Source organism: Aquarana catesbeiana, linkage group LG11 (assembly GCF_042186555.1).
Source record: "Aquarana catesbeiana isolate 2022-GZ linkage group LG11, ASM4218655v1, whole genome shotgun sequence".
Lineage (NCBI taxonomy): Eukaryota > Metazoa > Chordata > Amphibia > Anura > Ranidae > Aquarana > Aquarana catesbeiana.
This window is the reverse complement of record NC_133334.1, coordinates 798,315-813,220: the sequence shown is the minus strand read 5'-3', so window position 1 is coordinate 813,220 and position 14,906 is coordinate 798,315. Positions and strand designations below refer to the sequence as shown.

General features: G+C 46.5%; 1 protein-coding gene across 3 annotated transcripts in view; it reads left to right on the top strand.

Moving 5' to 3' along the window:
- The window catches only part of KCNC1 (potassium voltage-gated channel subfamily C member 1), a 259,258-nt gene extending 246,292 nt beyond the window's left edge, over window positions 1–12,966 (top strand). The window contains exons 3-4 of one of the 3 annotated variants that reach the window (XM_073603925.1): window positions 10,918–11,106; window positions 12,796–12,966. In XM_073603925.1, coding sequence (XP_073460026.1) covers window positions 10,918–11,106; window positions 12,796–12,830 — 224 coding nt within the window. In that variant the 3' untranslated portion in view covers window positions 12,831–12,966. Of the gene's footprint in view, window positions 1–10,917; window positions 11,107–11,991 lie in introns of all 3 variants that reach the window. The other 2 variants (XM_073603927.1, XM_073603926.1) reach the window with 2 other exon arrangements.
- The last annotated feature ends 1,940 nt before the right edge of the window (window positions 12,967–14,906 follow it).

The following is a 14,906-nucleotide window of genomic DNA, read 5'->3' as shown; positions in this document are numbered from 1 at the left end:
AGAAATCCTCCATATTAGAACTGCACGATTAATCGTTAAATCGCGATTCTTTTCCCCTCCTGAGCTTCAAAATAGCATTTCACGATTCTTCCAAACAAGTGCAGAGAGTTCTCACAGCTGAAAAAAAAAATCCCGGCAGCCTACCAAATTTTATCTCAACATCGCGGATAAGTCCCACCCCCTCGTCCTTCTCCTCTCCTTGATTATCGCGGATAAGTCCCACCCCCTCTTCTTTCTCCTCTCCTTGATTATCGCGGATAAGTCCCACCCCCTCGTCCTTCTCCTCTCCTTGATTATCGCGGATAAGTCCCACCCCCTCTTCTTTCTCCTCTCCTTGATTATCGCGGATAAGTCCCACCCCCTCGTCCTTCTCCTCTCCTTGATTATCACGGATAAGTCCCACCCCCTCGTCCTTCTCCTCTCCTTGATTATCGTGGATAAGTCCCACCCCCTCGTCCTTCTCCTCTCCTTGATTATCGCGGATAAGTCCCACCCCCTCGTCCTTCTCCTCTCCTTGATTATGGCGGATAAGTCCCACCCCCTCGTCTTTCTCCTCTCCTTGATTATCGCGGATAAGTCCCACCACCTCGTCCTTCTCCTCTCCTTGATTATCACGGATAAGTCCCACCCCCTCGTCCTTCTCCTCTCCTTGATTATCGCGGATAAGTCCCACCCCCTCGTCTTTCTCCTCTCCTTGATTATCGCGGATAAGTCCCACCCCCTCGTCCTTCTCCTCTCCTTGATTATCGCGGATAAGTCCCACCCCCTCGTCCTTCTCCTTTCCTTGATCATCGCGGATAAGTCCCACCCCCTTGTCCTTCTCTCCTTGATTATCACGGATAAGTCCCACCCCCTCGTCCTTCTCCTCTCCTTGATTATCGTGGATAAGTCCAACCCCCTCGTCCTTCTCCTCTCCTTGATTATCGCGGATAAGTCCCACCCCCTCGTCCTTCTCCTCTCCTTGATTATCACGGATAAGTCCCACCCCCTCATCCTTCTCCTCTCCTTGATTATCGCGGATAAGTCCCACCCCCTCGTCCTTCTCCTCTCCTTGATTATCGCGGATAAGTCCCACCCCCTCGTCCTTCTCCTCTCCTTGATTATCGCGGATAAGTCCCACCCCCTCGTCCTTCTCCTCTCCTTGATTATCGCGGATAAGTCCCACCCCCTCGTCCTTCTCCTCTCCTTGATTATCGCGGATAAGTCCCACCCCCTCGTCCTTCTCTCCTTGATTATCGCGGATAAGTCCCACCCCCTCGTCCTTCTCCTCTCCTTGATTATCGCGGATAAGTCCCACCCCCTCGTCCTTTTCCTCTCCTTGATTATCGCGGATAAGTCCCACCCCCTCGTCCTTCTCCTCTCCTTGATTATCGCGGATAAGTCCCACCCCCTCGTCCTTTTCCTCTCCTTGATTATCGCGGATAAGTCCCACCCCCTCGTCCTTCTCCTCTCCTTGATTATCGCGGATAAGTCCCACCCCCTCGTCCTTCTCCTCTCCTTGATTATTGTGGATAAGTCCCACCCCCTCGTCCTTCTCCTCTCCTTGATTATCGCGGATAAGTCCCACCCCCTCGTCCTTCTCCTCTCCTTGATTATCGCGGATAAGTCCCACCCCCTCGTCTTTCTCCTCTCCTTGATTATCGCGGCGTTTTATAGAGTTCACACCGCGAGAATCATGAGAGGATTGTGATCTCTATACACGATCACACGATCCTACACCCCCACTATGCCTCCAGAATACCTATTACCAAAGTCTCTCTATACAATTCGTAGAAACAGCCCCAAATGTTTTATATTGAAACCAGTTATTGGACATGCCGATCACTGTCTGGATCTGAGATTCGATCACAACCCGATCGTACCACTTTGTCCTCCACACTCCTCTCCTGTACATAGTGCTCACTGTCATATGCTCCACACTCCTCTCCTGTACATACCACCCACTGTCATATCCTCCACACTCCTCTCCTGTACATACCGCTCACTGTCATATCCTCCACACTCCTCTCCTGTACATACCGCCCACTGTCATATCCTCCACACTCCTCTCCTGTACATAGTGCTCACTGTCATATCCTCCACACTCCTCTCCTGTATATACCACCCACTGTCATATCCTCCACACTCCTCTCCTGTACATACCGCCCACTGTCATATCCTCCACACTCCTCTCCTGTACATACCGCCCACTGTCATATCCTCCACACTCCTCTCCTGTACATACCGCCCACTGTCATATCCTCCACACTCCTCTCCTGTATATACTGCCCACTGTCATATCCTCCACACTCCTCTCCTGTACATACCACCCACTGTCATATCCTCCACACTCCTCTCCTGTACATACCGCCCACTGTCATACCCTCCACACTCCTCTCCTGTACATAGTGCTCACTGTCATATCCTCCACACTCCTCTCCTGTACATACCACCCACTGTCATATGCTCCACACTCCTCTCCTGTACATACCACCCACTGTCATATCCTCCACACTCCTCTCCTGTACATACCGCCCACTGTCATATCCTCCACACTCCTCTCCTGTACATAGTGCTCACTGTCATATCCTCCACACTCCTCTCCTGTACATACCGCCCACTGTTATATCCTCCATACTCCTCTCCTGTACATACCGCCCACTGTCATATCCTCCACACTCCTCTCCTGTACATACCACTCACTGTCATATCCTCCACACTCCTCTCCTGTACATACCGCTCACTGTCATACCCTCCACACTCCTCTCCTGTACATACCACCCACTGTCATATCCTCCACACTCCTCTCCTGTACATACCGCCCACTGTCATACCCTCCACACTCCTCTCCTGTACATACTGCCCACTGTCATACCCTCCACACTCCTCTCCTGTACATACCACCCACTGTCATATCCTCCACACTCCTCTCCTGTACATACCGCCCACTGTCATACCCTCCACACTCCTCTCCTGTACATACTGCCCACTGTCATACCCTCCACACTCCTCTCCTGTACATACCGCTCACTGTCATATCCTCCACACTCCTCTCCTGTACATACCGCTCACTGTCATACCCTCCACACTCCTCTCCTGTACATACTGCCCACTGTCATATCCTCCACACTCCTCCCCTGTACATACCGCCCACTGTCATATCCTCCACACTCCTCTCCTGTACATACCACCCACTGTCATATCCTCCACACTCCTCTCCTGTACATACCGCCCACTGTCATATCCTCCACACTCCTCTCCTGTACATAGTGCTCACTGTCATATCCTCCACACTCCTCTCCTGTATATACCACCCACTGTCATATCCTCCACACTCCTCTCCTGTACATACCGCCCACTGTCATATCCTCCACACTCCTCTCCTGTACATACCACCCACTGTCATACCCTCCACACTCCTCTCCTGTACATACCGCTCACTGTCATATCCTCCACACTCCTCTCCTGTACATACCACCCACTGTCATATCCTCCACACTCCTCTCCTGTACATACCGCTCACTGTCATATCCTCCACACTCCTCTCCTGTACATACCACCCACTGTCATACCCTCCACACTCCTCTCCTGTACATACCGCTCACTGTCATACCCTCCACACTCCTCTCCTGTACATACCGCCCACTGTCATATCCTCCACACTCCTCTCCTGTACATACCGCCCACTGTCATATCCCCCACACTCCTCTCCTGTACATACCACCCACTGTCATATCCTCCACACTCCTCTCCTGTACATACCGCTCACTGTCATATCCTCCACACTCCTCTCCTGTACATACCGCCCACTGTCATATCCTCCACACTCCTCTCCTGTACATACCACCCACTGTCATATCCTCCACACTCCTCTCCTGTACATACCACCCACTGTCATATCCTCCACACTCCTCTCCTGTACATACCGCCCACTGTCATATCCTCCACACTCCTCTCCTGTACATACCGCCCACTGTCATATCCTCCACACTCCTCTCCTGTACATACCGCCCTCTGTCATATCCTCCACACTCCTCTCCTGTACATACCGCCCACTGTCATATCCTCCACACTCCTCTCCTGTACATACCACCCACTGTCATATCCTCCACACTCCTCTCCTGTACATACCGCTCCCTGTCATATCCTCCACACTCCTCTCCTGTACATACCACCCACTGTCATATCCTCCACACTCCTCTCCTTTACATACCGCCCACTGTCATACCCTCCACACTCCTCTCCTGTACATACTGTCCACTGTCATATCCTCTACACTCCTCTCCTGTACATACCACCCACTGTCATATCCTCCACACTCCTCTCCTGTACATACCACCCACTGTCATATCCTCCACACTCCTCTCCTGTACATACCACCCACTGTCATATCCTCCACACTCCTCTCCTGTACATACCACCCACTGTCATACCCTCCACACTCCTCTCCTGTACATACCGCTCACTGTCATACCCTCCACACTTCTCTCCTGTACATACCGCCCACTGTCATATCCTCCACACTCCTCTCCTGTACATACCGCCCACTGTCATACCCTCCACACTCCTCTCCTGTACATACTGCCCACTGTCATATCCTCCACACTCCTCTCCTGTACATACCGCCCACTGTCATATCCTCCACACTCCTCTCCTGTACATACCGCCCACTGTCATACCCTCCACACTCCTCTCCTGTACATACCGCTCACTGTCATATCCTCCACACTCCTCTCCTGTACATACCGCTCACTGTCATACCCTCCACACTCCTCTCCTGTACATACCACCCACTGTCATATCCTCCACACTCCTCTCCTGTACATACCGCCCACTGTCATATCCTCCACACTCCTCTCCTGTACATACCACCCACTGTCATATCCTCCACACTCCTCTCCTGTACATACCACCCACTGTCATACCCTCCACACTCCTCTCCTGTACATACCGCTCACTGTCATATCCTCCACACTCCTCTCCTGTACATACCTCCCACTGTCATATCCTCCACACTCCTCTCCTGTACATACCGCCCACTGTCATACCCTCCACACTCCTCTCCTGTACATACCACCCACTGTCATATCCTCCACACTCCTCTCCTGTACATACCGCTCACTGTCATACCCTCCACACTCCTCTCCTGTACATACCGCCCACTGTCATATCCTCCACACTCCTCTCCTGTACATACCGCCCACTGTCATATCCTCCACACTCCTCTCCTGTACATACCGCCCACTGTCATATCCTCCACACTCCTCTCGTATACATACCGCTCCCTGTCATATCCTCCACACTCCTCTCCTGTACATACCGCTCCCTGTCATATCCTCCACACTCCTCTCCTGTACATACCGCTCACTGTCATATCCTCCACACTCCTCTCCTGTACATACCGCCCACTGTCATATCCTCCACACTCCTCTCCTGTACATACTGCTCACTGTCATATCCTCCACACTCCTCTCCTGTACATACCACCCACTGTCATATCCTCCACACTCCTCTCCTGTACATACCGCCCACTGTCATACCCTCCACACTCCTCTCCTGTACATACCGCCCACTGTCATACCCTCCACACTTCTCTCCTGTACATACCGCCCACTGTCATATCCTCCACACTTCTCTCCTGTACATACCGCCCACTGTCATATCCTCCACACTCCTCTCCTGTACATACCACCCACTGTCATATCCTCCACACTCCTCTCCTGTACATATCACCCACTGTCCTATCCTCCACACTCCTCTCCTGTACATAGTGCTCACTGTCATATCCTCCACACTCCTCTCCTGTACATACCGCTCACTGTCATACCCTCCACACTCCTCTCCTGTACATACTGCCCACTGTCATATCCTCCACACTCCTCTCCTGTACATACTGCTCACTGTCATACCCTCCACACTCCTCTCCTGTACATACTGCCCACTGTCATACCTTCCACACTCCTCTCCTGTACATAGTGCTCACTGTCATACCTTCTACACTCCTCTCCTGAAAATACCGCCCTCACTTTAAAGGCTTATATGCAAGTTATTGCCATAAAAAGCCTTTGGGGACCCGGGTCCTGCCCCAGGGGACATGGATCAATGCATTTTTCAGGAGCAGTGATTTTAATGATGCTTAAAGTAAAACAATAAAAATGAAATATTCTTTTAAATATCGTGCCTGGGGGGTCCCCAGAGTCTGCCTGTAAAGTAGCGCATCTTTCTGATGTGTTTTACATTGCTGCAGCAAAATTTAATTTCTAAAGACAAAATTGCTGGCGGCTGTAATGTATTGCAATATAGATAAAAATCGTGGAAAGAATCAGCGCGGGTTCCCTCCCACCAGTCCATACCAAGCCCTTCGGGTCTGTTATAGATTTTAGGGGAACTCCACACCAAATTTTTTTTTAAATGGCGTGGGGTCCCCCACAAAATCCATGCCAGACCCTTATCCGAGCAAGCAGCCTGGCAGGCCAGGAAAGGGGGGAGCAAGCGCCCCCCCCCCCACTCCTGAACCATACCAGGCCACTTGCCCTCAACATGAGGAGGATGCTTTGGGGTGCCCACCAAAGCACCTTGTCCCCATGTTGAGGACAAGGTCCTCGTCCCCACAACCCTGGCCCGGTGGTTGTGGGGGTCTGCGGGCGGGGGCCTTATTGCAATTTGGAAGCCACCTTTAACAAGGGAGCCCCCAGATTCTGCCCCCCCCATGTGAATAGGTATTGGGTACATTGTACTCCTACCCATTCACCAAGAAAAGTGTCAAAAAGAAAAAACCACAATACACAGTTTTTGACAATTCTTTTATTAAAAAAGAAATAAAAAGTGTCCTGCGATGTGCATCCATCTTCAATCACAGCTCCGGCGGACCTGAAAAATAGAAAATAAATGTCCGTCTCCATAGGAGGGCTCCTGCCGGCTTCTGTCTTTTTGCTGTGACAGCTGTTATATAGGCAAGGGTGGGGCCATCGGCTGACATAACCGGATGACCCTTCCCCCCCTCTGACGGCACATGACGTCAGAAGGGTCAGGGTCACTCGGTTATATCACCTATATAACAGCTGTCACAGCGAAAAGACAGCAGTCGGCGGGACCCTCCGATGGAGGCGGACATTTTTTGGGTTTTTTTTTTCCATTTTTCTGGTCTGTTGGAGCCATGGTTGAAGATGGATGGACATCATAGGACACTTTTTTTCTTCTTTTTTAATAAAGGAATTGTCAAAAACTGCGTATTGTGGTTTTTATTTTTTGACACTTTTCTTAAGGAATGGGTAGGGGTACAATGTACCTGATACCCATTCACATAGGGGGGCCGGGATCTGGGGGCCCCCTTGCTAAGGGGGCTTCCAGATTCCGATAAGCCCCCTGCCTGCAAACCCCCACAACCACCGGGCCAGGGTTGTGGGGACGAGGCCCTTGTCCCCATCAACATGAAGACAAGGAGCTTTGGGAGGAACCCCAAAGCACCCTCCCCATGTTGAAGGCAAGCAGCCTAGTATGGTTCAGGAGGGGGGTGAGCGCTTGTTCCCCCAATCCTGGCCTGCCAGGTTGCTTGCTCGATAAGGGTCTGGTATGAATTTTGGGGGGGAATCCACGCTGTTTTGTTTTTTTTAATTTGGCATGGAGTTCCCCTTAAACTCTATACCAAACCCAAAGGGGCTGGTATGGACTGGGGGGGGACCCATACCGTTCTTAATTCTGTCATAGGGTTCCCCTTAACCACTTCAATTCACTGTATTATATACTCTGCACTGACTGCACTGTATATATATTCTACACTGACTGCATTGTGTATATATATATATATATATATATATATATATATATATATATATATATATATATACGCCCACCGGGTAAGCAGCCTGATACAGTGTGGGGCATGGACTTAGCCCCCTGAGCTAAAATTGGCTAAAGGCACCCTGCCTTTGGCCAATCATTGCTCTCATAGCAGAGCGCCCTGTGATTGGCCAAAGCATGCAGGTGCAGTGCATTATGGGGCGTTCCGCGGTGCTCAAATTAGCTGCGAACGTCCCATAAAGTTTGGTATTCGCCAAACGAGCGAACACCCGATGTTCGATCAGGCTCATCCCTATAAAGGGACTATATACAAGATTTTAGTAATAAGAACGATATCATTAGCAGTAATCAGCATGGATTCATGAAGAATCGTTCTTGCCAAACCAATCTATTAACCTTCTATGAGGAGGTGAGTTGCCATCTAGATAAAGGAAGGCCCGTAGACGTGGTGTATCTGGATTTTGCAAAAGCATTTGACACAGTTCCCCATAAACGTTTACTGTACAAAATAAGGTGCGTTGGCATGGACCATAGGGTGAGTACATGGATTGAAAACTGTCTACAAGGGCGAGTTCAGAGGGTGGTGATAAATGGGGAGTACTCAGAATGGTCAGGGGTGGGTAGTGGGGTTCCCCAGGGTTCTGTGCTGGGACCAATCCTATTTAATTTGTTCATAAACGATCTGGAGGATGGGATAAACAGTTCAATCTCTGTATTTGTGGACGATACTAAGCTAAGCAGGGCAATAACTTCTCCGCAGGATGTGGAAACCTTGCAAAAAGACCTGAACAAATGAATGGGGGAGGGGCAACTACATGGCAGATGAGGTTCAATGTAGAAAAATGTAAAATAATGCATTTGGGTGGTAAAAATCTGAATACAATCTATAGACTGGGGGGAGAACCTCTGGGGGGATCTAGGATGGAAAAGGACCTGGGGGTCCTAGTAGATGATAGGCTCAGCAATGGCATGCAATGCCAAGCTGCTGCTAATAAAGCAAACAGAATATTGGCATTAAAAAGGGGATCAACTCCAGAGATAAAACGATAATTCTCCCGCTCTACAAGACTCTGGTCCGGCCGCACCTGGAGTATGCTGTCCAGTTCTGGGCACCAGTCCTCAGGAAGGATGTACTGGAAATGGAGCAAGTACAAAGAAGGGCAACAAAGCTAATAAAGGGTCTGGAGGATCTTAGTTATGAGGAAAGGTTGTGAGCTCTGAACTTATTCTCTCTGGAGAAGAGACGCTTGAGAGGGGATATGATTTCATTGTATAAATACCGGACTGGTGACCCCACAATATATAAATACCGGACTGGTGACCCCACAATATACAAATACCGGACTGGTGACCCCACAATATATAAATACCGGACTGGTGACCCCACAATATACAAATACCGGACTGGTGACCCCACAATATATAAATACCGGACTGGTGACCCCACAATATACAAATACCGGACTGGTGACCCCACAATATATAAATACCGGACTGGTGACCCCACAATATACAAATACCGGACTGGTGACCCCACAATATACAAATACCGGACTGGTGACCCCACAATATATAAATACCGGACTGGTGACCCCACAATATATAAATACCGGACTGGTGACCCCACAATATACAAATACCGGACTGGTGACCCCACAATATACAAATACCGGACTGGTGACCCCACAATATACAAATACCGGACTGGTGACCCCACAATACATAAATACCGGACTGGTGACCCCACAATATATAAATACCGGACTGGTGACCCCACAATATACAAATACCAGACTGGTGACCCCACAATATACAAATACCGGACTGGTGACCCCACAATACATAAATACCGGACTGGTGACCCCACAATATATAAATACCGGACTGGTGACCCCACAATATACAAATACCAGACTGGTGACCCCACAATATATAAATACCGGACTGGTGACCCCACAATAGGGAGAAAACTTTTCCATGAAAGAGAATTTAAAAAGACTTGCGGCCGCTCACTAAGATTAGAGAAAAAGAGGTTTAACCTTAAACTACGTAGAGGATTCTTTACTGTAAGAGCGGCAAGGATGTGGAATTCCCTTCCACAGGCGGTGGTCTCAGCGGGGGGCATAGAGAATTTCAAGAAACTATTAGATAATCACCTGAATGACCACAACATACAGGGATATACAATGTAATACTGACATATAATCACATACATGGGTTGGACTTGATGGACTTGTGTTTTTTTCAACCATTTACCTACTATGTAACTATGTAATATTATGTAATTACAAAAGACAAGGGGCACACTTTACAACTGGAGGAAAAAATATTTAACCTTCACATACGGAAAGGCTTCTTCATAGTAAGAGCTGTGAAAATGTGGAATAGACTCCATCAAGAACTGGATCTGGCCAGCTCAGTAGATTGCTTTAAGAACGCTGAACGTATTTCTAAATGTACAAAATATAGCTGGATACTAACATTTCTAGGTAATGACACCAGGGGGAAGTGATCCAGGTAATATCCAATTTTTGATCCAGGGAACATCTGATTATTGATCCGGGGAATATCCATTGGCTTCCTGGCAGATCGGGAAGGAATTTTTCCCATGTTGAAGTAAATTTGGATGATTCTTGGTGTGGGGAGGTTCCTTCCTCTGGATATAGGATTGTGTATATGGAGGTTTTCTATTGATATTTTTCTTGTTTGAACTGGATGGACTGACTGACAATGTAACTACACACACAGCTAATCCAAGCATATTTGCCATGTTCTTCACAATCTCCACAGTTAATCCAGCTTTCCTTCAATGTTAGATGTAGATGTGTCTGAGTGTGGATTTCTTTGTCGCAGACCTTGGAACACTTCCTGCTGCCATATTGCGACTTTTCAGGTGCAGGAAAAATGCAACTTTGTGATGTAGAAAAAAATTAACTTTAATGTGAAAGTCAAATGAAAAATGATAAAGTGATAAGGTTTTGGAAGAATAACCCATTCTAACTCCATAATAGATGGTCAGTCTGGTCAGCAGAAAGTGGTCCATGGTCTGCATCAAGTGTGACTGAGTCAGTGCCAAATCCTAATTTCTGTACTGTAATGAACAGTCTTTCCAATGGAATTCTTATTATATGTTTGAAGATTCCAAACTGAATGGAGAGGTGGCCAAGGCTGCATTGGCAAACGAAGACTGTCCCCACATAGACCAGACTATAACGCCCGATGAGGGTCTGTCCTTCACCCAGTCTAGCACTCGGGAGAAAGGCGGACCCTACTTTCTCCTTTCACCCGAGGAATACCCGAGTCCGCCTGATGGAGGAGTAAGAAAGGGTAGGTAGACAAAGATTAAAGGCCAACTCCAACAGTACTGTGTCCATGAGAATAATAGGTACATTGTATTTACACATGATGTCTTCCACTAGACCAGGCAATGCTGCATTCCCCAATAGATGAGCCGCCATGTCTGCCATGGAATTAGACTGTTACCCTGCTATCAATGGAGGGGCAGCCTGCTCCCCACATACTGTCTACATGCAAAGAGCAGGCATTCATACACACCCATTAATGGCAGATGAAGGGGAAAAATCCACATATACACGCACATATTTATGAATTCACTCCAGCAGGACAGGAGGAGGCATATGGACAAACCACACACACTACAATTCACATTCTTATTATCAGTGTAAGCATTCCCAGTCTTTTTGGGACAAGTTTTTTGTCAGCACTTGTTAACCCATTAGATGTCTGTAAAGAACATTGTTATTGTTGTCATAATCTGATTCCATTGTCTGCCAATTTGTGCCCTCTGCATGTGTAAGCAAGAAAAAAACTGCATGCTGTAGGTGCAAGCAAGTGGGTGGTATCACTATGGCAACAGGAGGACCTCAGGCAGGTGGCCCGCTGCATGTGGAGCCTTAGATTGCAGCTGCCTTTCAACAGTTGCCCATGCAATGTCACAGTATTGCTTGCATAGAATATCTGGTGGTGTCATGCAAAATTGGAATACTCAAGAGAAAAAGCAAATGTTGAATGTTCCAGACATGTTGAGGGAGATAGTGCAGTGGAGATGAAAGAAGAGTCAAGCATGTTTATTATGAAGTGTTGATTTCCTTGTTGGGATTCTCAGTGTCCATAATGAGGAACAGCAGCAAATCTGTACTGTGTGCTATATTAAATATCCTCTGTGATTTTCATCTTGTAATCTCTCCATAGTTTGGCTCCGCTGGATATTGTTGCCAAGTGATACGACTCTCAGCATGTAACACTGCATGGGAATTCCGCTGAAATGGCTACACTGTTGACTTCATTCTTAGTCCATTCAACTTTTTGATCCACTGCTGTACTTTGCATTCCATCTTCCCAATGAAGGTTCCAAAAAATGTCATAGCTAAAATAACTGGGAATGTATTAGAGCGTCCTCCGGTGTCTGCATCCTGCACCTCGCCTTCTCTCTCTTCTCTATCCCATCCATTTGTAGCATGGATCAGTATCAGAGAATGGTCTAAAAAAAGCTTTTTAATCATTCTTAATTTCATATGCTCCACTACGTTACAGTAGCATCTTTTCCAGCATTGTGCTACTGATAACCACTAACCAAGTATGGAATAGTGACAAATGACCAGATGCGGGCATTACATTTTTCTGGTGGGCCATATGCTGCATGATCTCAGTATATAGGAAAAGGCTAGTATGATGCATTTCTAACATTGGATTTGACTGGCTGCTGACATTTTGGAGACAATTGAAGAAGCATTATTTCTCAGGATATTCTTTGAGCCATAGGAACCCTGCGAGAGTCTGCCCAAGCACAGTAGGATGAATTGATGCATGAGCACCTGGTAAAGTAGAAAGCAATATTAAGGTGCAATGAGGTTCTGCTGACTGCATGGAAATATTAACTTGGCTCCATTGGAGAAGATTTGGCTGCCTCTGCATGTGGCTCTCCTTTATTTCTTCTATCGTTATCAATTTTCATCAAACTGGAAGAGTGTTAAGTATTGATTGTATTCTTTACAGGCATGTTTTTGCAAAGAGCATCTTGTCATTGCTAAATATGCAAAGAGAGGCGGCCATGGTGCCCTGAGAGGATGTGCTGGAGACGTTACATTCACCCGGACCCAACCTCGCATAAGGACAAACATAACTCCGCCAAGCAGGTTATTAAAGGACTCTTCCTCGAGGTGTCGGGTGATGTTAACTGAGATTGATGCAGGCTTTTTCTACGGCTGAAATGTAAAACTGTAGAGGAATCTCTTATTTATTTAGCATGAATTGCATGATGTAAAAAAAAAAAAAGCTAAATTAAGAAAAATAGAATTGCAAAATTCTCTTGAGAAATCAAAAAATACATCTATTTTCTTTTAAATCTCTTTACTTTTACATACATTATGTAGCAAAATGTTAACATTTTAAACTGTAAAATGAATTGCTCTGGGTTGCTTTTTTGTATATGGACTGATGCTTGCACTCCAACTGGCACTGGTCACATTGACTAGGTCTTCATATTGTACATCATGAATCACAAGACAAGGACCTTTAGCTTGCTGTTTCCATTGGCATGCTCGTGAACAAGGAACCAGCATCTGACTTGACAACACCTGGCTTCTACTGACTGTCCATCTGAGGTTCTATTGTACTTATCAGTGTGTAGCTCAACATGAATATCCTTCAAAAGATTGTTCTAATTAAATAATCTATATGGATATCAAAACAACAAAATGTGTGAATTTAATGCCGGGACTTGATGCATAAAATCAGGAAACATTTCTGTCAAATGAGAACAAAGAACCGCATTGTATGCAATTTCATATGCCTGACGCAAAGATGCATGTGCAATGTTATGCAAAAACGATCGTGCATGAAATAAATTTTATATCATGGTTTTACTGCCTGCTCTTTATACAAATGTCCTAGGAATGCTTGTGGAACTTGGAATGTTAAAATGACAATGTAACACTCTCTTCATGAATGTTTTTTACAATGGATTTTGTAGAAATTTCAGAATATGTGTTACCAGGACAAACTAAGAATAAGCACATTGGAAATGTCCATTTCCTCTTGGACAATGTGAGTCCCAGGTAAAGCCTCGAAACCTATTCTGACCTCCAATGTTCTTCCCTCTCTACAGGTAAGACATTTATAATTACAACACTTATAAGTCATCACGTCCATTAAACTTCAAAATAAGGAAAGCGGGTTTTACATTGTAGAGGGGTAGGTTGTCCCACAGGCTGGCCCATTATATAATGTCATTTATCCAACTGTCCATCCAGAGCCTCTGGTTTATAGACCAGATACATCCTAAATATAGAACCATTTATCCAACTGTCCATCCAGAGCCTCTGGTTTATAGACCGGATACATCCTAAATATAGAACCATTTATCCAACTGTCCATCAAGAGTTTCTGGTTTATAGACCAGATACATCCTAAATATAGAACCATTTATCCAACTGTCCATCCAGAGCCTCTGGTTTATAGACCGGATACATCCTAAATATGGAGCCATTAATCCAACTGTCCATCCAGAGCCTCTGGTTTATAGGCCGGATAGATCCTAAATATAGAACCATTTATCCAACTGTCCATCCAGAGCCTCTGGTTTATAGACTGGATACATCCTAAATATGGAGCCATTAATCCAACTGTCCATCCAGAGCCTCTGGTTTATAGACCAGATAGATCCTAAATATAGAACCATTTATCCAACTGTCCATTCAGAGCCTCTGGTTTATAGACCAGATACATCCTAAATATAGAACCATTTATCCAACTGTCCTACCAGAACCTCTGGTTTATAGAGCGGATACATCCTAAATATAGAGCCATTTAGCCAACTGTCCATCCAGAGCCTCTCGTTTATAGACCGGATACATCCAAAATATAGAACCATCAATCCAACTGTCCATCCAGAGCCTCTGGTTTATAGACTGGATACATCATAAATATAGAGCCATTAATCCAACTGTCCTTCCAGAACCTCTGGTTTATAGACCGGATACATCCTAAATATAGAGCCATTTAGCCAACTGTCCATCCAGAGCCTCTGAAAATGCAGGCACAGGTAAGTAGCTGTTCTTCTGGTTTTCTGTCAATGATTCTTTGTCTCTCCCTTTTTTCTGTCCTTT